This window comes from Adelges cooleyi, unplaced genomic scaffold (assembly GCF_023614345.1).
Source record: "Adelges cooleyi isolate 19-005CV unplaced genomic scaffold, UGA_ACOO_1.1 ACOO_flye_CR_arks_rails_tigmint_CR_PRNA_23, whole genome shotgun sequence".
Taxonomy (NCBI): Eukaryota; Metazoa; Arthropoda; class Insecta; order Hemiptera; family Adelgidae; genus Adelges; species Adelges cooleyi.
In genome coordinates, this window is record NW_026095893.1 from 16,873,567 (window position 1) to 16,898,520 (window position 24,954).

General features: G+C 34.9%; 2 protein-coding genes across 4 annotated transcripts in view; one reads left to right on the forward strand and one right to left on the reverse strand.

Moving 5' to 3' along the window:
• The window catches only part of LOC126836037 (lysine-specific histone demethylase 1A), a 414,770-nt gene that overhangs the window by 82,987 nt on the left and 306,829 nt on the right, over positions 1 to 24,954 (reverse strand). The window lies entirely within an intron of this gene.
• On the forward strand, positions 54 to 4,458 carry LOC126836038 (uncharacterized). Of its 2 annotated transcripts, none has more exons than XM_050569000.1 (2): positions 54 to 1,010; positions 3,445 to 4,458. In XM_050569000.1, the coding sequence occupies exons 1-2, from the start codon at positions 104 to 106 to the stop codon at positions 4,407 to 4,409; spliced, it is 1,872 nt and encodes a 623-aa protein (XP_050424957.1). In that variant the 5' UTR covers positions 54 to 103; the 3' UTR covers positions 4,410 to 4,458. The 2 variants fall into 2 exon arrangements, with proteins under 2 accessions (XP_050424957.1, XP_050424958.1); XM_050569001.1 differs by lacking the exon at positions 3,445 to 4,458 and adding an exon at positions 3,170 to 3,214.

The following is a 24,954-nucleotide window of genomic DNA, read 5'->3' on the forward strand; positions in this document are numbered from 1 at the left end:
AATTATAATAGTTATGTTAATCGACTTTTTGAACGCTGCGTACATTAGTTAAAGGTTTTCATCGAACACACCAACTGCGTTTTGGTAATTAGACGCTACGATAATGCATTTGCAAAAGTTAATTTCAATACTAATTTTTTGGGTTGGTGAACTTTTTTTCACAAACGTTGAGTCGACGATGAGACAAGCACATATGATGGAACTTGCAAATACATTAAACACGTTGGTGCGTCATTCGGGATGGCAAGCCATGAGGAGCGTTCAAGTTATATTAAATACAAATCAACACAGAGAAATCGAGGAACCAATGCCCATAATACTCGAAGAAATATTATCGGGCAGGAATCCAATCGACAAATTCAACATTCTGGAAAGATACAAGGAGATCTGGACTGTGCTCAGGTGTAAGTTCGCCGAGGTTCTTTTGCAGTGCAGGCTTCTCATACAAAATGTAATACGGGTTTGCCGATTAGAAAAAATAATAGAAAAAAATAAAACGACCGACGCTTCGCTTCAGAGGTATCACATTTGTTTTAAATCGCTGTTGAGCAAACTCCACAGCTCATCGTCGAGGTTTAAATGCATGGCAGACGCGTTGGACTTTATGTACTTGTTAGGTCCGCAATCGGGACTTAAGCAAGGCATAATAGACGGCACGAAAAAATTTACCGAGTATACTTCAACAGTAGGACCGAGAACGTCAACAGAATTGTCAAAACTAGGTTACAACGAAAACGCTGTGGATATCGAAATAAAAAACATAAGCGACTTCTTCGTAAATACATATAACAGGCACATATATTGGTTTGCCAACAATCGTTGCAACGCTCCGCCACAAGAAGAATGGTCTATATATAGAATACAAATAGATATGCAGAACAAAAAGAGGAACCAGCAGATACCGGTAGAAACGACTTTAATGCAATATGTGATAGACGAAATGGATAGTTACGTTAGTAATATCTTGGACAGTTGTTTCTTCGAGTTGGGTTTCGCCTACGATCTGACGGGTAAAGTTATAATCGGGAATAATTAAAATATTACTATCCATTACCGATTTAAAATGTAGATTAATAAACATAATATATTGTGTATTTCCGACTCATGGAGATTTTTTTGTTTAAAGCAATTATTAAAAACTTGATATCAAACAAAATATGCAACGTGGAATTGTATTTTCTTATCTTATACGTGTACACATAGACTAAAATATTTTAAGTAAACACAAATAATAATAAAATTTAAAAAAAGTCGCTGTAATTTTCAATATATTAAACATTCTCGTTGTGTATTTACACTAGAGCCACCGATAACACGTGTAGTTTGAATTGGCGTATAGAAGTTCGTGTAGTTATAAGTATACACGTGTACCTGCAACTACACGTAATCTTACAACTGTACGTTTTAATAAGGCCTCCAATTTTACTTGATACTATTCTTTAATTAATGGTTGTCACTAAGATAAAGTATTATAGCCTTTGGGTCAAGTTAGAGGAATCTCAGGTCCTACACGTGTATTAAATAAACAAACTTCTACACGTCAATTCAAACTACAAAAACCTTATCCTACACGTGTATTTTAAATACACGTGTAGAATCGTCGGCTCTAGTTTGGACTTGAGCATTTAAATTGTTTTATTGGGAAATTTTTCAAACTACTATAGGGTATTGCCGCTTTGTCAAAGTAACTATTTTTAGTTTATTACGATAAATAATGAAATATTAATCAAAATCGGTGTCAAGCAATTTTTGAGAAACGTTAACAAATACTTTTTAATAATCGTTTAATTAATTGTATAAACATGTTTTCATACCTAAATCATGAGTTCGACGAGAATATTGTTGGCACGTGTGGCAAACGTCGAATAGTTTTTGGCACTTGTTTAAACAAGCTATCAAATTAATAGAAATTATAATACAATTTTTTAGTAATTTTTTAGTGTGTACATTAGTCGAAATTCTTCAACGATTAGCACTACTGGTTTTTGTTAACTAAACGTTAACCAAATGCATTTGCAAATCTTGATTTCAATACTAGTTTGGGTCACCGTACGAAAGTATTATAATATAAAACTAGAATTCAGAACATCTGGCGTTTGTCATGTACAAATGATTTAACTTTTCATGTCAGTTTACACTTAAACATTGAAATTGTTTTATTTAGCGAATAGTCAAACTACTAGAGGGGATTACTACTTTGTAAAAATTACTAGTGTAGTTTAAGAACTAACAACATATTTATGCATTTTATGAAATAATTTTAGTAGTGTACTCTCTGAAACCTGTGATGTGAGTAGAAGTTCAAAATTAAAATGTAGACTACATTATAATACTATAAACAATTTTAATAGTGTGTATATATTTTATTATAAATTCATTAAGTTGTACACTATTTATGTAATTTTTAAACAGTTAAAAAGTAATTAGCAATATCAGACAAAATAATTGCTAAAGCTATATGATATAATAATATTATGAAACAAGACTTAGTTACTCCAAAACAAGTACATTTTTTAATTAGTTACATTTAAGTACAAGTAGCAGGATTTAAATCTAAAGAACTATTATCCAACCACTGTTTAACTAATTTAAAACTAGCTTTTTATACAGTTTTTCTATAAAATTGTCATTAAAAAGTAATATAGTATTATCGGAGAAGCAAAAAACATCACCATCAAAATTTACATTTAAAAATCCATTTGTATTTTTTTTAAATATTATAGGCCCTAAAACTGTGCATTGAGAAACAAACAGCACATGTTGTTTTAATCTTTCCACTAAAAAAAAACTGGCAACCTGAGATCTATTAGTAAAATATGATTTCAATAAATCTAAAAGTATTCCCAAAAAACCACAACACTCAAATTTTCAATTCATTATTTATTGATCAGTAGAATCAAAAGCTTTTTTTAAGTAATTAGGATAAGTATTCCTAAAGCCTTTTTTTTTTAAATAAACTTAAAACTTTTAAATAAATGTATTTAATAAATATACTTGATTACGTGAAAACAATCATGATAAGTAGATAACTATTTTCTAAAACCAAATTGATTGCAACTAAAAAAATTGTTTTTTTCTAAAAATCCCTTAAGTCTATTTTTAATACATTTTCATGTAAAAAAGTAACAACATTTTTTTTATACCTATGTTTTTATCTTTACAATTTTAGCTCTATAAACATTGGACATTTCATTATCATTTATCTCTACATCCGTTACTTGAACAAGTTTTTTTTACAATTTCAAAACCAGTGGTTAAGCAACCGAACAAATCTCAATCATGTTGGGACGTTGTTTGCAGCTCATCGCGAATATTATTGGTTAATAGTTTTAGCACGTGTGTAAACAAAAATTAGATTAATAGCAAATTTAATCGAGTTTTCGAACAGCGTTCATTAGTTAAAGTTTTTCAACGAAAAGTGTAATATTGTGTTTTGTTTTTTAGCCGCTCTAATGATGCATTCGCAAACGTTAATTTCAATAATAGTTTTTTGGGTTGCTGTACATTGTATTACACGCGTTTTGTCAGATGATGATGGTGATGATGATTATATCATAAGACAATCATACCAATCGGAACTTGCCAATAAATTAAACATGTTGGTGCGTCATTCGGGATGGCAGACTATGAGAAGCGTTCAATTTGTAGTAAATAAATATCAACACGCAGAAGTCACAAATCCCATGTCCGAAATTCTCCAAGCAATATCATCGGGACGTGAGCCAATCCACCAATTCAACGTCATAGCAAGATTCAATGATATGTGGGCTGTTCTCAGGTGTAAGTACGCCAATGTTATTTCCAGGTGCAGGATTCTCATACAAAAATTTACACGGGCTTGCCGAAATGAAAAAAAAAATAATAAAAAAGCGTCCGACTCACCAAATCAAATGTATTACAATTGTTTTAATTTGCTGTTGAGCAAACTCCACAGCATATCGCCGAGGTTTAAATGCATGACAGACGCGTTGGACTTTATGTTTATGCTAGGTTCGTCATCGGCACAAAAGCAAGGCGTTATGTTCGGTATACAAAAATTGGCCGAGTTTACTTCAACTGTAGGACCGAGAACGTCTGCGAAATTGTCCGAACACGGTATTAACGAGAGGGCTGTCGACATCGAGTTAAAATCAATAAACGATTTTATCATGGGTGTATACTACAGTCACGTATATTGGTTTGCCAACAACCTTTGCAACACTTTGCCACAAGAAGAATGGTCTATATATAGAATACAAATAGATATGCAGAACAAAAAGAGGAACCAGCAGATACCGGAGGAAACGACAATGGTGCAATTTGTAATGGACGAAATGGATAGTTACGTTAGTGATATCTTGGACAGTTGTTTCTTCGATTTGGGCTTCGCATACGACGGGACAGGAAACGTTATAAATCGAAATAATTAAAATGTCCTTTACAAATTTACAGTGTAGATTATTGAACACAATATTGTGTATTGCCAAATTATTTTTGTTTTAATCAATTATGTATTAAAAACTTGATATCAAACAAAATATGCAACGTGTTATTTTATTTTACAATCATATACATGTACATATTATAGACTAAAATATTTAAATTAAACAAGAATAATAATGAAATAAAAAAAAATCAATGATATTTTTAATAAAAAAAACATATTCGTTGTCTGTTTAGACTTGAGCATTTGAATTGTTATATTGGGGAATTGTCAAACTACTATAGGGTACTGCCGCTTTGTTAAAGTTACTATTTTTAGTTTATTACAATAAATAATGAAATTTTAATCAAACATCATGCTGTCAAACTAGTTTTGGGAAACATTAACAAATACAATTTAATAATCTTTTAACCTTTGAAAGGTTAGTACCTTATTTTGCCCTTTAATTGCGAAACATTCGTCGATTAAACGAAATGTTCATAAATAAATAAAATTACTCTCATTGTTTTCTTAACTTATCATAAAATAATTAAAACATTGTATAAACTCGTTTTTTATAAATAAATCATTAGCTCGACGAGAATATTATTGGCACGTGTTGCAAACGGCGACAAGTTTTGACACTTGTACAAACAAAATATTAAATTATTAGAAATTTTAACCAAATTTTTGAGCACTGTGGACTTTAATCGTAGTTTTTCAACGGTTTGCGCTACTCTTTTTTGTTAACAAATCGCTATCAAAATGCATTATCAAATGTTGATTTCAATACTAGTTTGGGTTACCGTACTTTGTTTTACACGCGTTGTATCGGTTAATTATGTCCTAGACCAATCACAAAAACGGGAACTTGCCAATAAATTAAACATGTTGGTGTGCCATTCGGGATGGCGGTTAATGGACAGCGTTCAAATTATAGTAGAAAAAAATCAACACAAAGAAATCGTGAATCCCATGCCCATAATACTCGAAGCAATATCATTAGGGAGAGAGCCAATCAACGAATTCAACGCCATAGCAAGATACGATGACATCTGGACTGTGCTCAGGTGTAGGTATGCCGACGTTCTTCATAAGTGCAAAATTCTCATACAAAATGTAATACGGGTTTGCCGAGATGAAAAAATAAAAAAAAATAAAAAAACGACCGACGCTTCGCTTCAAAGGTATTACAATTGTTTTAATTCGCTGTTGAGCAAACTCCACAGCATGTCGTCGAGGTTAAAATGCATGACAGACGTAATGGATTTTATGTACTTGTTAGGTTCGCAAACGGGACTTAAGCAAGGCGTAATGGCCGGTGCACTGAAATTTACCGAGTATACTTCAACTGTTGGGCCAAAAACGTCGTCGAAATTGTCCGAACTCGGTATCAACGAGAACGCTGTGGATTTCGAAATAAAAACCATAGGCGACTCCATCGTGCATGTATATAAGAATCACATATATTGGTTTGCCGAAAATCGTTGCAACGCTCCGCCACAAGAAGAACGGTCTATATATAGAATACAAATAGATTTGGAGAACAAAAGTAGGAACCAGCAGATACCAGTAGAAACGACTTTGGTGCAATTTGTAATAGACGAAATGGATAGTTACGTTAGTGATATATTGGACAGTTGTTTCTTCAATTTGGGCTTCGCATACGACGGGACGGGAAACGTTACAGTTCGGAATAATTAAAATATTATTACTATTCCCGATTTACAGCGTAAATTAACATAATATTGTATATTTCCAACTTATAAAAATATTTTTGTTTAAAACAGTTCTGTATTTACAATTTGACGTCAAACTACTACGTGTTATTTAGTTTTACAACTTTGTACATGTACACGTAGACTAATATAATTTAAGTAAACAAAAAAAAATAATGAATATTCAAATAAATTGGGTGTCATGCAGTTTTTGAAAAATACTATCATGTTTATTTTACATAAAACCATCAAATTTCTTTTTCAAAATTTCATTTCAGATGACAAAGTTTGCCACACTGACGCTAGAATCTACCGTAAAAGTTATAGTACCAATTTTCAAAAAATAAAATACATGCTAATAAATATGTTTCATATTTGCCGTTTTGTGCTGAATATAAGACAAAGGTAAAAATATACTGCCTCCATATATTGTCATTTATTTAACGTATCACACTTGGGCTGATGTGTGTATCTCATCGCAAATATTATTGGTTAACCGTTTTGGCACTTGAGTAAATAAAAAGTAAGTTAATAGTGATTTTAATAGAATTTTTTAACGCTGTGCGAATTAGTAAAAGTTTTCCACCGAAAAGTGTAATATTGTGTTTTGTTTTTAACTGCTACAATGATGAATTCACAATTGTTGATTTCAATAATAGTGTTTTGGGTTGCTGTAAACTGTTTTACACGTGTTGTGTCGAATGATGATGATGTTAATAATATAAGACAGTCACTCCGATCGGAACTTGCAAATAAATTAAATATGTTGGTGAGTCATTCGGGATGGCGCAAAATAAGCAACGTTCAAATTATAGTGAATAAAAATCAACAAAGAGAAGTCGCAAATCCCATATCTGTAATACTCGAGTTAATATCATCGGGTCGGAATCCAATCGACGAATTCAACGTGCTGGTAAGATACAAGGAGATCTGGACTGTGCTCAGGTGTAAGTACGTTGAGGTTATTTTCAGGGGCAAGATTCTCATACAGAATTTTATAAGGGTTTGCCGAAATGAAAAAAAAAATAAAAATAAAAACACGTCCGACGCTTCGCTTCAAAGGTATTACAATTGTTTTAAATGCATGACAGACGCGTTGGACTTTATGTACTTGCTAGGTCCGCAAGTGGGATATAAGCAGGGCGTAATGGTCGGCACGCAAAAAATGACTGAGTTTACTTCAACTGTGGGACCGAGAACGTCCTCGAAATTGTCTGAACACGGTATCAACTAGATGGCGGTCGATATAGAGATAAAAGCCATAAGCGACTTTGTTATGGGTGTATAAGAATCACATAAATTGGTTTGCCATGAGTCATTGCATTGCTGCATCACAAGAAGAATGCAGTATGTTTAGTATACAAATAGATTTCCAGAACAAAAAGAGAAACCTGCAGATACCGGAAGAAACGACAATGGTGCAATTTGTAATGGACGAAATGGATAGTTACGTTAGTGATATCTTGGACAGTTGTTTCTTCGATTTGGGCTTCGCATACGACGGGACAGGAAACGTTATAAATCGAAATAATTAAAATGTCCTTTACAAATTTACAGTGTAGATTATTGAACACAATATTGTGTATTGCCAAATTATTTTTGTTTTAATCAATTATGTATTAAAAACTTGTTATCAAACAAAATATGCAACGTGGAATTGTATTTTCTTATCTTATACGTGTACACAAAGACTAAAATATTTTAAGTAAACACAAATAATAATAAAATTTAAAAAAAGTCGCTGTCATTTTCAATATATTAAACATTCTCGTTGACTATTTAGACTAGAGCTACCGAGTTACGTGTAGTTTGAATTGGCGTATAGAAGTTCGTGTAGTTATAAGTATACACGTGTACCTGCAACTACACGTAATCTTACAACTGTAAGTTTTAATAAGACCTCCAATTTTACTTGATACTATTCTTTAATTAATGGTTGTCACTAAGATAAAGTATTATAGCCTTTGGGTCAAGTTAGAGGAATCTCAGGTCCTACTACACGTGTATTAAATAAACAAACTTCTACACGTCAATTCAAACTACACAAACCTTGTCCTACACGTGTAGAATCGTCGGCTCTAGTTTAGACTTGAACATTTTAATTGTTTTATTGGGAAATTTTTCAACCTACTATAGGGTATTGCCGCTTTGTCAAAGTAACTATATTTAGTTTATTACGATAAATAATGAAATATTAATTAAAATCGCTGTCAAGCAATTTTTGGGAAACGTTAACAAATACAATTTAATAATCGTTTAGTCAATTGTATAAACATGTTTTCATATCTAATTCATGAGTTTGACGAGAAAATTATTGGCACGTGTGGCAAATGGTTTTTTGCACTTGTTTAAACAAACTATCAAATTAATAGAAATTATAATACAATTTTTGAGCACTGTGTACATTAGTCGAAATTCTTCAACGATTAGCGCTACTGTTTTTTGTTAACTAAACGCTACCCAAATGCATTTGCAAATGTTGATTTCAATACTAGTTTGGGTCACAGTACTTGGTTTTACACGCGTTGTGTCGGATGACGATATAAGCGAACCACAAAAATCCGAACTCACAAATAAATTGAACATATTGTTGCATTATTCGGGATGGCGGTCCATGGACAGTGTTAGAATTTTAGTGAATAGAAATCATCGCAGAGAAATAGCGGACCCCATGTCCGAAATACTCGAAGTGCTATCAGCGGGCCGAAAGCCAATCGATGAATTCAACGTCTTGGAGAAATACACGGAGATCTGGACTGTGCTCAGGTGTAAGTATGCCGATATTATGGTCAAGTACAGGCTTCTTATACTAAATTTAATACGGGCTTGCGGAAAAGAAAAAACAATAGTAGGCACGAAAACGTCGAACGCTTCGCTTCAAAGGTATCACGATTGTTTTAATTTGGTGCTGACCAATCTGCAAAAGATGTCATTGAGGTACAGATGCATGTCAGACGTGATGGACTTGGTGTACTCGGTAGGCCCGCAATCGAGACCTAAGGAAAATGTAATGGTCGCCGCGCAAAGATTAAAAGAGTTTACCATGACTTTACAGCCTAAATTGCCCACACACGGTATCGACGAGGAGGAGGTCGATCTCGAAATGAACACCATAAGCGAATTTATGACGGATGTATCTAAAGAGAACATCAATTGGTTTACACACCGTTATTGCAGCATACCGTCACACAGATATTGGACCCTGCCGATTTTAACCGTAGATTATAATAACAAGAAACTCAGACAGCAGATACCGGCGGAAACGACTTTGGTACAATTTTTAGAAAACATAATCAATGGTTATGTCGATGATTTGTTTACCAGTTGGTTCTACAATTTGGGCTTTGCGTACGACGAGACGGGAAACGTTACAATCAGGAATAATTAAAATATTATTGTTAGCAGTAAAATACCGATTTCCACCGCAGATTAATTAACGTAATAGTATTGTGTGTTCCCGACTTACGTAGATATTTTTGTTTAATACTTGATATCACCAAACAAATCGTTTGACGTGGCATTTTTTTGACAACCGTATGTATGTATAACGTAGACTAAACATATTTAAGTAAACACAAAAAATAATGATAATTTTTTTAAAAAACATGGCTGTCATACCATTTGGGAAATAATAATAAATATAAAATAATTTTGCAATTAAACATTGTACTTCTAAAATAAAATCTGTTACCGAGAATAGTTATTTTTTTTTTTTAAAGTTTCACCGAAAATAGCTATCAAACTTAGAGGAAAAAGTAATTTCAGTTTTTTATAATTTAATTTAAAAATGTTAAGTTTTTCGAGGACTAGTTTTTAATTGACGTTAAGTCTATTATAATAATTCAACGTCAATAACTTACACGAAAATAAATTAGCATTTTCTGCGAGGTCTTTTCAAATAGATGTGCTTTTCATGTAACATTTAACTTCTTTATAAGATGTGATGTATAACTTTATATTCGCTTGTACAACCGAATTGAATGGAGGATTGGGTTCTCTCCTTGCCAATGTCCCATATATTTAGGTGGGCTTTCGGGTACCGTAGACTTAAGTTAGCCTCAGTCGGTGATGAGTTGGAAAATCATTCGATCGCAGTTCAACGTAGCCGGTTGTTAATCTTTCACGTTGGCTTTTTCACTACCAACAGTAACAACTGTTCTGCATGTAATAATACTTCCCGAAAAATTGTCAGAAACAATCATGTCGCGTTGAATTTTTTCGGTTTTCTTTGCACGAAACACAATTTATTACACTATCGATTTGTTTGGCCGAGCAATACAAAGATGGCTTCAAGTAAAGTGAAAACGTCCGTGTTCGATTCGTGTCGGTATTGTGTGATTGTTGTAATATATCAATTTAATATATATATATATATATTCTGTATTATAATATAAACGTGGTAGAGTCTGTGACGGGACGAGATAAACGAATCATAGATTGCATCGTTCGTCATATCCGCAAGTAAGTGGAAACAGTGCACCTGTGAAAATTGGTACGAGGGTTGCCATGACTGTTGTGATGAGTGATGTGTAACTGACAAGACGCATACATATAACAAATACAACGGGGGTGACTCTAGCGGAAGGGGAGAGGTTTCCGTGTAGGGGAGAGTTGGTTTGAATTTGGACGTAAGGTAGACACAGGACACGGTAAGATTGTCATGTCCGTGTAACATAACGCGGTCGTTGAAAGTGTTGGCTGTGATCGTTGTCGTATACTGGCTGGCTTTATACTTATCCAGAAAGGGCGGCGACACTGTCCACGCGATCACGCGATACTTATTGCATTCCGTCGAGTCAGCACCTCGGCAAGGTCGTCCAAACAGCAATACGACCACTCTTGTGGTGTTATATCATGCGAAAATAAATCAAAATACCTACATAATATATAAATCTCGAAGGCGATATCGGCTGTTCGCGTGTCAAACGCACATTAAACGGCCGTGTAGACAAATTCGACACAAAGTCTGAGCTAGAGCTCGGTACCTACACTCTCGCATTGGAGACAATAATATGTTAATCAGAGCTTGCGGTCGTTGTGATCTAGTTTGTATGCATGAACGAGAGATTACGTTAACAGATAACGAACACGTTGAACACAATGGTTTCTCCCGCATCCAAGAAACGATTTACAGATAACCAACATGACAGTTATCATGACAGCGAAACCAACTATTTGGTTCGGGTTGGGTAAAAAATAGTTTTGGTTACACAACAATTATTCTAAAACCGACACGATAAACTAGACTGCTTTTTCTAGGTTTTTTTGTCGGCCTCGGGTACTACTTTTTGTGCAACACGTCTACAAGTAACAAAGTACCAATTTATGTCTTTTATGTTTAAAACAAAAATTCCAAATCAATTTTGAATTCTGCATGAACATTTTTTTATAATAAACCAACAAATTATACTTCAAATACATTGTAGAAAATTAATCAAACCTACGGAACACGTTTCTGAGACTATATTCGAATTAAACGAAACAATTGATTTAGTTGTTGATCCGCAAAACAAAGGATAAACGAAGTGCATTTACACAATTCGCAACAACTTTTAGTCTAATAAAATAATCTGGGCATTAAAAGTTTGTTATTAATTTTTAAGGACAATTGAAAAAAAGCCATTATAGTAAAATCAATATTTTTGTTCATAAACGGGCCCAAAACTAAACTACGACTTACAAGACATAAAAACAAAAATTAACAGTTAACCGTTTAAAAATGTAGAATCAATCAAAGTGCAATGGGAATCACTACACGGCGTAGAGGGAGACCCAGGAAATAATTAATTATAACATGTTATTTTATTTTTTATTATTACTTGTTGGCGCGAACGCCGTTTTAAGTTCGTCCACGAGTACGTGGCGTGTAAACTAAATAAAAATAATTATACAAAACAAAGTGGATTCTGCAACTTGATGAATACGACAGGTTAAAGTTTTCAATGGTGGCGGCGGCAGTGCCAGTTATTTTCGTCAGCCCGTTCGTTTGGTAAACTAACAATTAAAATAAAATAGCGTTTTGTAAACATCACCGGAGAATAGTAGCTATGTGTTTCCAAGAGCCGGCCGAACGAAGGTGTTCTAATAATTACGGTGCGTTAAGACAAATTGACTCGGCGGTCATTAATATCTAGTTCCCATGGTAATAATAACACCGGCCGTTTCCCATTTGACGTGCCGTGATTAGCTTGGCCGTTTAAACACGCCGAAAGTAATTTTTTATCTTTTCTATTCCACTACTTCATTACTCCGAGACCGAGTGGTTTGTTTTACTAAATTTCTCTTTCCCGCTGTCGCTTATTCACCGCCACCAACAAGTACCTAGTCAAGTAGTGCTTAACACACACACACAAAAAAGTGGGCATTTTTTTTTAGATTTTTATAGATTTATTGCGGTTCTATTTTAGTACACAATCTCCATGTTTACGAGGGTGTGATGCGATGGAAAAAAAACGACATGCTCAATCCAAATAATAATAAAAAAATTAAACGGTCAAAGCACACACACGCTCGTGCATAATATATTATATTATTATTTATGAGTGACGTCAAGCACCGCGTTATTTGTGGATACAAACGCTTGTTTTTTTTTTGTTGTTGTTGCAAAGTAATATTATCCCTTACGGATCTTTCCTGATCTGCCTGTGATTAATCGGTACACTCGCTGAATCATCATTCCGAAACCAATCGGTTGTCGAAAATAATAATAGCAATTATTTTTTACATGATATTCATTTTACACGAGTATATTCCACGGTGTGCATTTTTTTTTTTTTTAGGGGTTCTTTCTTTCTTTCAGCCACACTGGAAACTTTGTAGCATTGTACTCGGCCGACGGTCCGGGACGACTAAGCTACTACTATATTTTTCTTATAATAAATAATAATAATAATAATATTATATTATGTGCTGGTAACGGCGTCGCGGCGCGAATCCGAAACGGTTCGGTGGCAAGGGGAACACGGGGGTGGGAACTGCATGTAAAATATTATTATTAATACTATATGGCCGATACATAGTTCACGGTCGAGTGACGTTCGCTTACGTGCCTCTCCGGCCGATTCGAAGGGGAAAAAACCACGGTCGAGTATAATAAATTATTTTAAAATATTATTATGATAGAAAAAAAAAATGGAATTTTTTGTTTTGTTTTTAACACTGTCGTATCAATGACCGGAAGCGCGCACGACAACAGCTAATAACGGTTAATGTGCACGGACCACCGCAGTGCAGCGGTGACAGTGCACGGATCTTTTTCGCCCCTGCCGTATAGGCAACACAACGGGCACCATGGCGTAGCCGTTGGGTCAACTTTTTTTATTTTAATCACTATTTCTTTCCCCCCGGTATAAGCACCATAACGATAATGTCTCGCTAACGTTAGACGTTAGATAATAATTAGTGTAAAAATGAAATATTTGAGCTGCTCGAAATGCTTTTTTTGTCACCAAATATCTGTCAACGTGTCGTTTCCAATCCCTCCGGAGATGTGGTCCATCAGCGTGCGTTCAATTATTGCTTCGGAGCGTAAAACGTTTTTTAAATTAATACAAGTAACCGTCAGTATGTAATGAGCCCGAGCTAATATTAACCGTTAACGATATACGAGTACGTTGGCTGGGTATGGCTCGCATGTGGGGCGGGGGGGGGGGGTATTTCTATTAGTGTGAACACAAAGTGTATTCTAAATTAGAACATCTTGAAAAAAAAAACAGCAAGCCAAGTGAGTTCGACTTGTACACACTTGTATTCAGCTGGATATAGCTGTGTATTGACCGTGTTACTAAAAGTTCAACAACGCGACAATGTACAAAACAAAAAATAAATATTATTGCCGAGGTCGTGCTAATTAATAATAATTCATATTAGTACAAACATATGGAAATTGTATGGTAAAAGTTGTAAAATAAACTATACATGACACGTGATACGGTTAAACATGATTTTTTACAATCCAACAGCACAACAGACACAATTAATCTTATAAATTATTCAACAAACTATGCCGAAAACAAATTATAATAAAATTCTCATTAAAAATATATGCTGAGCTACGAAAACACGTTCGATAGTATAATTAATATCATAACACAACAAAGACATAATATACTATACATAACACCATTTGCAGAATCTAAAAGCAACGCATTTTATGGTGAGAAAAAACCGTAAGAGAATTAGAGTCATACAACAAGAGGAGACAAATCTAATTTAGCATTAAAGGAATAAGACCCGTTCAATATAATTCCACACCCAAGTGAAACAACTTTCAGAAAAAATAGTTAAAATGTTAATTTTCAAATATACAGGGTGTTTCATTAAGGTCATGACACCCATTTTCTCGAAATGCAACTACAATTTTATAATTGTTTTATGTTGAAATAAAATGAAACATATTTTACAAACGCCCGAAGATATTAAAAAAAAATCGAGATAGTCGATGAAAAAAAACCAAAACGGTAGCCTACAGTGTGTTCATTGAAAATATGTGTTACATACTATATAGTACTTGTGTGTGTGTGTATGGTGTGCTACCGACAGGCTTTAACAGAATTATAGCGTTAAATTGAAATCAATGGTTAGAGTTACATGCGTGTGTGTGTACTGTGCACTGTACAGTAGGTAGGTAAGGATTCGGAAGAAAAAAAAAGATCTATAAAGAAGTATTTTTTTATTGAAAAACCCCTATGGATCTACAATAAAATTTCGGTGTCATCGGGACGATCCAAGGACGGAGAGCTATGTCGAGCGGAACACGAGCGGCTTTTTGTTCGGGTTGCGTGTCCTGGATGTTATCCAAAAACAATAATTATTATTACCGTATAGGAAACGTCGTCCGAGTCGAAAAGGGAGCTTTATTATTATTACTATTATTATTACAGGTATACAGCTATATATACAGCTACAGGTATATAATATGCACTCGCTCTCCTTTCATCTCCTTCGGTATTTACGTGCACGGAATCCAACGGGTTTCCGTGTCGACCCCTCCACCCCCCCCCCCAAAAACCAATTTATCTTTTCACCAAAACCAATCGCAATAAACAAATTTAATCTCGCCGCCTCGACGATGTCGACGTCTACCTACCCCCACGAAAACGGTCAAAAGAATAGGCAAAAGTAATGGCATACAATAATTCTAACCGTTCGTGCAAGTGTTCTACAACGGATATCTCCACCTTCGTGCTCGGGGGGGGGGGGAGGGGGTAGAGAAATGTAGTTTACTCGTTTTCCAATAATTGTATTCGACACACGAGCGAGGGGCTAGAAAAAAAAATGTACTTTAAACACATGTCATAGAGTTGACGTTTACATGGTAAAAAAATTCTATAATATTCATATATATATTATGTAATAAAAATTAAAAATACCCTTTTAATGTGTACAATTTAAGTACAAAAGGAAGTGACTTCAGCCCCTATAGTCCCGTTTATCTTTAATTCCTTGTATCCACCTCTGTGGGCACACGCAGTGAAAGATAATGAAATAAAAAAGATATGCTCGCAGACGTCAAAAGGTTGGTGTGGTTGGTTAACAGTATAGCTGTTATAATAAATGACTTGTGAAAATAAATCCATAGTTCACTAGTTATAAAATTACATAAGCTAACATAAAATGTAATTTTATATCATAGTATGTCAATTTAGTAACAACTTACAAACTCTACCATGTATACAATAATAATATGGTTATACTATAAAAAAATTGCTTTCACACTTTGTAAGCATTTTTTTTTTTAATACTTGTGAATAAACTTTTTACTCTATTACATTACATGATTATGATTTGAAATTTAAAAAATATGACTTTATATTACTTATCCATTCACATGTAAGTAAGATTGGTCATGTTTTCAGAATTTTACTGTATTTTTTTTCTATTTGGATATCTTATACTACATATTTATATTGTATTAATGTTAACAAACACTGAGACATATGCTTTGTCTAAGGCAGTCTGAAAGTTAGGCAATCCACTGAGTAAATACAACAAGGCTATTTTTTATTTAATCAATTGCTTTTTTAGTTAAAAATTGTATTATTGACCGACTTTTGTTAAAAAAAACCACGCACAAATGATTCGAAACTACCAACTCGAACTACTTAGTTAGAAACATCGAAATTAAATTTGTTGAAAGTAAGTAATTAAAGTTTTTCATGTTGCAAGGAACGAAAATAACTCTCAGATTCAAAGAATTCTCGCAACGCAAGTTGACAATATAGAAATACTTATAATTGCGGTACAGCGTTTTTGCGGGTTATTTATGTAATTTGAATTGTATTGCGTTAAATTTTTAATGCCCTAGTGTATTTTTAGACACTAACCGAGTAGCGGTAGAAAATAATTAATATTAATTGTTCGTATTATTCTACTCACTTTGACCCGGCCGTGTACGCGTGTATATACATAATAATATTATTTTATGTTTGATGATGAAGAAGGAAAAGTTTGACAAGCGAAATTAATGAACAGAGAATGACTGGCGAATATCGGATAGAGGGTTAAACTAGGGAAATATAGATTTGTGCTTTTGAAATTTCAACGAGGGGCCGTGTTATAAATGATGTAGAAATCGTGTGTGTATAGTACATATTTTTAACGTTATGCCGTCGACGACGGCAAAAAGAGAATAATATTATTAATAACAATCACAGTGGTGGCCTACGCGCAAAACCATACATACACTTTAATGATAACATAGGTACACATTGTTTTTTTTTTTTTGCTGAAAAATAGGACACACTCTATCATAGAATGCTCTTTTTTTTCATATAATACCAAAAAATATAAAAAGTTACTCGAGTAATAGCTGTTGTAAGACGAGAACGTTCTAGGACGACCCGGTATAAGTGTTGCAGTTGTTATTATTTATTATTTTCTCAAGATTTCCCGTCCACGACCGCAGCTACGACAACGCGGATCGAACACAATGTGTGTACACTGTGTGTATACCTACCTACACGGGTGCGAAGCTAATTCAATTTATACGATGAAAATTCAATAATGAACGACGTAATGGAAATAAAAATATCCGTCCGGGCCTTCGTGAGACGTCGCACGATGCATATTATCGACGCTTTTGTTAGACCAGCAGTTTGTGTATAAGAAAAATACTCCACGACAATAGTGTGATTTGGACCATGTGCTTTCACGGTCGGTTTACACTACTACAAGAAAATTATAATACCTTCATTTTGTGATTAGACCACTCGGGTTTACTAGAAAATGTACATTCTATAAAACGTCTTTCGTGCAAGCGTCATATATATATAGCATAAAAAGAAAATGTATATTATTATTGAAACGTTACACTTTGCTTTTTGGGATATTTTTTTATCCAACATTTGCTTTTTCAACCATGATTACAAAAGCACAATCTAATACATATATAAATATTAAATTATGCCATAGAAAAGTTATTTATTCTTTCAAAACTAAATGGTTAAACTTACATTTTATGTAAAACGAACGACCAAATAAATAATTTTTCAATCATTAAACATATTTTGTTATTTGAAATAAAATAAAATACGAACCATAAATTGATGTGTTTAACAAATGGAAACATATTATGAATAAGCCTAAGATTTTCCTTTTTTTTAATCAGAGTCTTTTACAGTAAACTAAAGTTGAGATGTTAGAAATTTTCTCTTCGAGAAGCCTCTAAAAAGTGTTAATATCACTATGTTATGTCTATCAGCTTGTTTTCTCTTATCAGTCTTTTTTCTTATAACTATACTATACCTATCAGCTAGCTGTCTTTATCAATATACATATTTTGTACCACTATGTTTTATCTTGTAGCTGATTTATCATTATTTCCTCTCATCGCATTGCTTAGGTCGTTTCCATCGTGTCAAATCGTAGCTATAATGTACTTTATTAAAAAAAAAACTTGTAGTGGTCACAACGATCATTATCTTCGGGCGATTTAATTTTCCAGATCCATTGATCAATATTATTAGTAGCAACTGAACTGCTACTAATTATTTAACTGATTAAATAATCAGTTTTACGTAATAACTCTTATCGTTCGCCTGTCTTTATCATTCTCAGATTTCAGTTTAACAAAAATTGCAATAATTTTGCATAGATCGGTTATTTCACAGGAGGGCGCGGGAGACAAGGGAAAATCACGAAGAGATTAATACAGCATGTAAATTCAAATCTGAACACGAGTGAACTGTGAGTATATATTTTAAGTCCAACTACGCGTAGCATGAGAAGGTAAGTATATTCAAATATAATATGTAACTCATTGCGCCATGACGGTGAACGGTGAACGACAAAACGGATGAAATATAATAATAATAAATATGTTATAACGTTCTTCTTTCCAACACACATCGATTAGTGTACACGCCGGTCGTAGTATTTACCCATCGAACGTTTCTTCAATAGGGACTTGATTCAAGGAGTAGTAACCTCTTGAACGGTGTTTGCAGTGGTGAGTCGACACAACTATAAACTATATTATTACTACAACTACTACAGCCACAACTATGTACTACTACTACTATCGGACTACTATGTCGGACCCGTTTCAATGCGAGCACACACACAAGTCAGTATACATTTATATTATAATATATAATATAATAAAAGCAAAGCCCCTCGGGTCGAAAACGGGTACAAGAGTTTTTTTTTACTAGGAATAAATGCGTGGGAGTCGCGATAATACACCTGTAATGGTCTTCAAATATCTATAGACTTATAAAATGTATTATTTATGTATGAATTTAAAAACGATGGCCAATTCCTTGGGGATGCCATCGATTTGTACAATAGATATCTTGTCCAGTAGGCCACTTCCTTAAGCAGATATATTCGTTCAGGTTCCGTTTATGTTCTGTAATAATTAACAAGGCTCCGGCAACATAAAGTAGGTACTACAGCTGTTGTGGTGTATCAAATAACATATTGTGTACCGTTCATAAAGCTCCGTTTGTCGTTACTCAATTACTCAACTACTGAATAACGCGTTTTATACGAGCAGTGATAAGACTATTGTAACAGGAAAATTAATAATAAGTCCAAGTATAAATTTTTGACTGAAAAACCCCGTTTAGAAAAATATAAGAGCCGACAAAATAATTGAGTGGAACCTTATGTTAAATTTATCTAAATTTCACAAAAATGCCACGCAGAGCTCATCGACCTCCAACTACTGCAACGAGTCTTCAAGAATGAATATAAATAAACATAATACTCGATTGGTACATAAATCCAAACCCTTATGAATTTGTAAAATCAAAACTTCTGTTGGAAGTCTTTTTGTTTAACAAACATCCACAAAAGCCGTTCCACGAAGCGTCGTCCTTTTTTTTTATTTTTTTTTTTTTTTTGTAAGACACGTGTCTTTAGCATAAAAAAGGGACCGTAAAATATTCGAGTTGTAAACGATTTCCGAGAAAAAAAAAGAAGTACGTTTTCGTTGAATACAAGTTGTTCCCGAAGCAATTCATCAGTGTACACGGGGAGGAACTTTGGTTACTTGGAACAAACAATCGTGTAACGTTACTCGAATGTCAATTGCAGGAATCGAGAAACAGATTGTTTTAATCCAGATAATATCGGTAACGGTCGGACAACTAACAGAACACATAGCCAATGAGTTTCACGGCTTAAACTTAAGTGCGGAAATCTAGTGTAACGCGCGTGTGCTGAGGAAAAACCGAACACAATACACGGTGGCTTTAAATGGACACTCGAAAAACTTCACTACCGGCATCACTCGGGCCAGACACGCGGTGGAAGAAGATTTTCGAGATGGATTTCTTATTCTTTATTCTTTAATTGTTTCTACATTTGGTGTTTGGCCACTTCACAAGAAACAAAGCGAACGCCGCGCCGGTTGCGTGTGGTCGTCGGCCGGCCGTCGTGACCTACTCTGTCCGGGGCGATAGCGCGCTTAAGTATTGTTTTATTTTTCGGATGTGACCTATGCCGTCGTTTACCGAAGGGACCTGGACGTTATACTGTGGAATTTAACGCGGCGATGACGATGGTAGTTTTAATAACATTATTATTATATACGAGACAACATATTGTGACGTTTCTGTAGTAAGCGGGCGCGCGTTATGTTAATGCCGTGTCCGGGTCCCGTGACGGGGAGGCGTAGGTATACCTACCTACCGTAAGTATAAATGGTATAAGTGCAACCGGCCGAAAAAAAAAAACGCTTCAGCCCAGCATAATAATATCTGATACATCAATCTATTATTGTTAATAGCGACATAATAATAATAATGTAATATTGTAGCAGCAGAGTTGTGTCCACCTCGGCGTTGGGTCGTGCATTCAGTGCGCCCGGACCGCTTCCCACGGGGGCTGACAGTCACTTTGGCCTTCTCCTCCAGGCGCGACATCCGACATGTGAGCACATACACACATTCTATACTGTACACGGTGGTACAATATCTAGATAAAATTATATCTAAATATATTGTCTAGATAAAAAAATATTATCCGTGAACAATCTAGTCTATAGAGCTAATGATTGTATGATTACACCCAAAAGTCAATTCTTCTTTAATTAACGAGTTGGGACTGATTCCACCCAGATTGCGTAAGATAAGGTGTTATTTCAACAAACAAATCTTGCAGCACTTAACAAGTGATCAAATATGACTTGAATTTTCTAATCATTTCTATTTATCTTCTTCATTTGGAATTATACTACTCTCTAATAGATATTGTCGCCAACACAACATCTCCCAGTTATTGTCTTGAACTATTTTTCTTTAGCCTACCACTCAATGGTCAATCTATCTTTTCTGGATCTCCTTTCCCGGTGGTTTCTATTTCAGTACTACTTTAACGGTTCCATCTTATACTCGTATTATAATATGTGTACAACCTACTACCGCCATGCAAACTTGTCACGTGTTGTGCAATTAATTCCCAATTGAATTTTACAAATAAAACGTTTCAAACTTGTTTTCTGTCTTGAGATTTTGGCAGCTTTATTTCTATCTAATTAAATTGATCGTACCGCTGATAAATATTATAAAAACACTATTTATCATACACAACATGAAATTAGCATGACGGACTCCTCGTGTAATATCTCGGAACTTTATTAATAACCGTCGTGCAACTACGAGCGTGTGGTGACGTCAAAAAGACACAACATATTATTATTATAGTATGCGACAATGTCCAATTTTTTTTTTCTTCGGGGTGTCGTTTTGAAGATGAAAACCACACACGGGAACCTGCACACGGCCGAGACGGTCGGATGTTATATAGTGGCTTTGGCCGGCGGCGCAAGACATTTGCAAACAATGACTTGTACAACAGGCGGCTGTCAAATTTATTAGGCGTTTCTGGGACAAAGGGCAGCGGCGCAAAACACACATACACGGACGACGAGAATAATAATAATATATAAATATTATAATAATATATTATATCGAATGCGCAGTGAGTGGATAATGAAAAAACATCACCTTACTAGTATATAGTAAGGGAGCGGGTCGGGAGGAAGCGGTTTTCCAACCGGTCGCGCCGGACAGAAAACCATCCTAGAGACGCACACACAGGCCGAAATTCCGAAGCTGACAAACAGACTAATGGAATATGTATTAGCCTCTGTGCGTACTGTGCTGTGCTGTGTTGCTGCAAAAACAATGGATTCTGTACCACAACAGAGGTAACAGAAGGGAAACAACGGTATCGATATTCGTCCGCCGATATTTTGTCTTACCATAGTATGTATGTATTGTACACGAATGTGCCAAAGTTTAGGTACCGCCAATGCGTGAAAAAATAACAATGTTCTTCGAGATTCTCAAAAAGAATTGAATCCTCCTTACTCGTCCCACTGCCGAAATTTTACATAAAACAATACCGACTTGCGCACACACACACACACAATTCAACTGTCGTTATTGGTCTTTTCCCAGTGTCGAACAGAATAACATTCAATATTTTCATCCGGATAGACATAAACAATAAAAAAAAAATGTAAAAAAACCGACCGGTATAAACCTATACCATAAGAAACTACACGAATGAGGTCAAGCATATTATTTGATATTGCAGTCTAATTGTTAAAAATGAATATTAAATATTTGGTGAGACCGCCAAATTGATTTTATCATTGTTAACGGTAAACATTGGTTTGTGCTGTTTGAACGCAACACAAAAAGACATTTTCGAAAAACAAATTATTATTCTACATTATTGTAATAATCGTTTGTAGCGCTTACAATAGTAAATGAACGGACAAAATAATATATGTTAAGATTTTACAATAGACCGTTTTCCGCTCATGCATAAACATTGAACACTTTTTTTTAATAGATCCAAACCGTATTTGCATACGGGCGCGTGTGAGGATCGGCGTAGGATTTGAACTAGATTTATAATCACTCTATAGTAGTATATATTGGTGAGGAATAAAAAATGGAAATAACATTATTGTAATGGGAAAATACCGTTTAAATAGTCGTGTCGACCGAATGCGATGGAAGATCACAGCGGAGACCACATCACTGCAGCAACGCATAATTACTATTCCTTGTACGTTATAGCGTGGTTACACAGATAGACCTTGTTTGGATAATTATTAATATAATAATGAATTACTAAAAGCAATTTGAAATTTGTAATCAATTACTTTTTTAACATGAATATATACATAATATGTACACTACAGAACAATAACTAAATCCAGAGTGTTTTTTTAGCAAATTATCATCAACCCGCCTTTGAATTGAACAACCTATATGCAACTAATTATAATTCGGTAATTAATCATTGGGTTTTTGTAATTCTTAATTAAATACATTGGTCTTATAATGATTTGCACCACTTGCCCGAATGGCGGTCGAACTACAAACCAAGGAGACACGACAGTACAAATATTGCGGTACAGTCTCTGAAAAAAGTATTAGCAGAATATGTCACACGTGTAAACGCTTGCGTTTTAAGTCCTTGAAGCAAATATTTGTAAGTAGTGTGTACATTTAAAACCTTAATCCACGGCGCTTGTGATCTCGAGGAGATCTCACGGATTTATGACGACGGCGACCGGACAATTATTATACAAGGTAGCCAAGGTGGAGTAGAGTGTAAAATATACAAGACTATATTATTGCCTCGGTCGGGTGTCGGTGGTCCGACGAGACAAACACACAAAATATACGGGTGACAATATTATTGTTGTTATTATTATTATTATTATTATTATTAAGACGACGGCGATGATATACGACCGTCGATGGATTGTCAAGTCTCGGGGGGTCCGGCGCCTTTGTATTCAATGTATACGACATTGGCCTCCGGTAACGACACTGCCACCAGGTATGCTATAACACTAAATAATTACGAATTTACATAAGCGCAGACTACTAGTTCACTATAGATGGGCTGGTCTGACTTTCCGGAAGCGTCGCCAAACTCCCGGGATTGCATGGCGGATTTTCCCCAGAGACCTAAGCGCTTTCCCCGTGGTCTTCTCGAGTAAGTATATTACAGTAGTCCTTCGCCCGGTGTAATCTACCCGTTGAAATTCAATGGAAACGCTAAGTCTTCTCTTGAACACATCAATCCATAGCATTACGAATCCTATGTCCTCTACTCTGACACAACAGTTACTGTTCAAACAAATAATAAACGAATTAACGTTTCTGCTCTTTAGAAATTCTACATAATAAACGAATTAAACCGCTAGATAAAGTTTGGTTCCATACGTTTTTTGTTTTAATTTAATTATTATTAGGACAACTTTTGTTATTAATTAAAAAAAGTATAAAGCAATATAAACACCAAGACGAAGTAGCCAGTTTGTAATATTATTAAATCTAGTTTTATAACGGTGAAATGTAATTTCACCGTTATAAAAAAGTCACCGACAGTCATAAAAAAGACTATAGACATTTATTACATGTTTAACTGTAAGTATTAATGACGGCTATATTAAATTAAAACGTTGATTGAAGTTAAGCCAAGGAATATAGACTAAAGCCTTTTTAGCCTCCCACGGGTCCCCGCACCCGATCCGCATATTATTACTATAGATTTACAAATATCACCTAAACTGTCTCTTACTAGCGCCTTTTTCTTGGGTTTGGGAAAAAGGCATGTACTTTGCTTTCTGTCACGATAATATCAGCGGCTGTCTGCCGGGTTAACGACGGTGGGCCTAAGCTCGTTAAACGTCATACGGGGGGGAAGGGGGGGGAGGTGACAATAGAAACTATCTTCTGCGCCTATATAGAACAGGTGTAAAGGAAAACCGCAAGCAGCACCGCGTCAACGACCTTATAGCAAGGCAACAATTCCATTTAGTATCAATCAGGAGTACTGCGCCGAGAAAACGATATTATTATTTCTATCGGTTTTTACCCTTAAGGGTTCACGACCTTTGCGGGGGCAGAGGTACCGCGGCCCAGTCAACCAGCTCATCCCGGTCTCGGTTGTACACGATTTTCATTTTTTATTGACAACGTTTCAAATATTATTATTATACTCTGCATAGGTCTGTATTTTTTTTTAGTCCATAAAACAATGGACGGGTTGCCAATGCTCACTATGTGTACCACGTGTATTAGTATTAAAAAAAAAAAAACACAAAAGAATGAGTTGTACAACTTGTCTTAGATATATTAAACATACTCCTAAGTGTGTGTGTGTGTGTGTGAGTGTATAAAACATATAGTTTTCTTCTTCTTCGCTCGTCGTCCATTAATCAGCTTGGCGTGGCCGATTGATGTGGAAAGAATCGATTTGTTTAACGTTGTTGGTTGTAATTGTCTATCCGACGATTATGTGGGCGCACATTTGCACCTCACCCGTTTCGTCCACTACTACTACTACTATTACTCC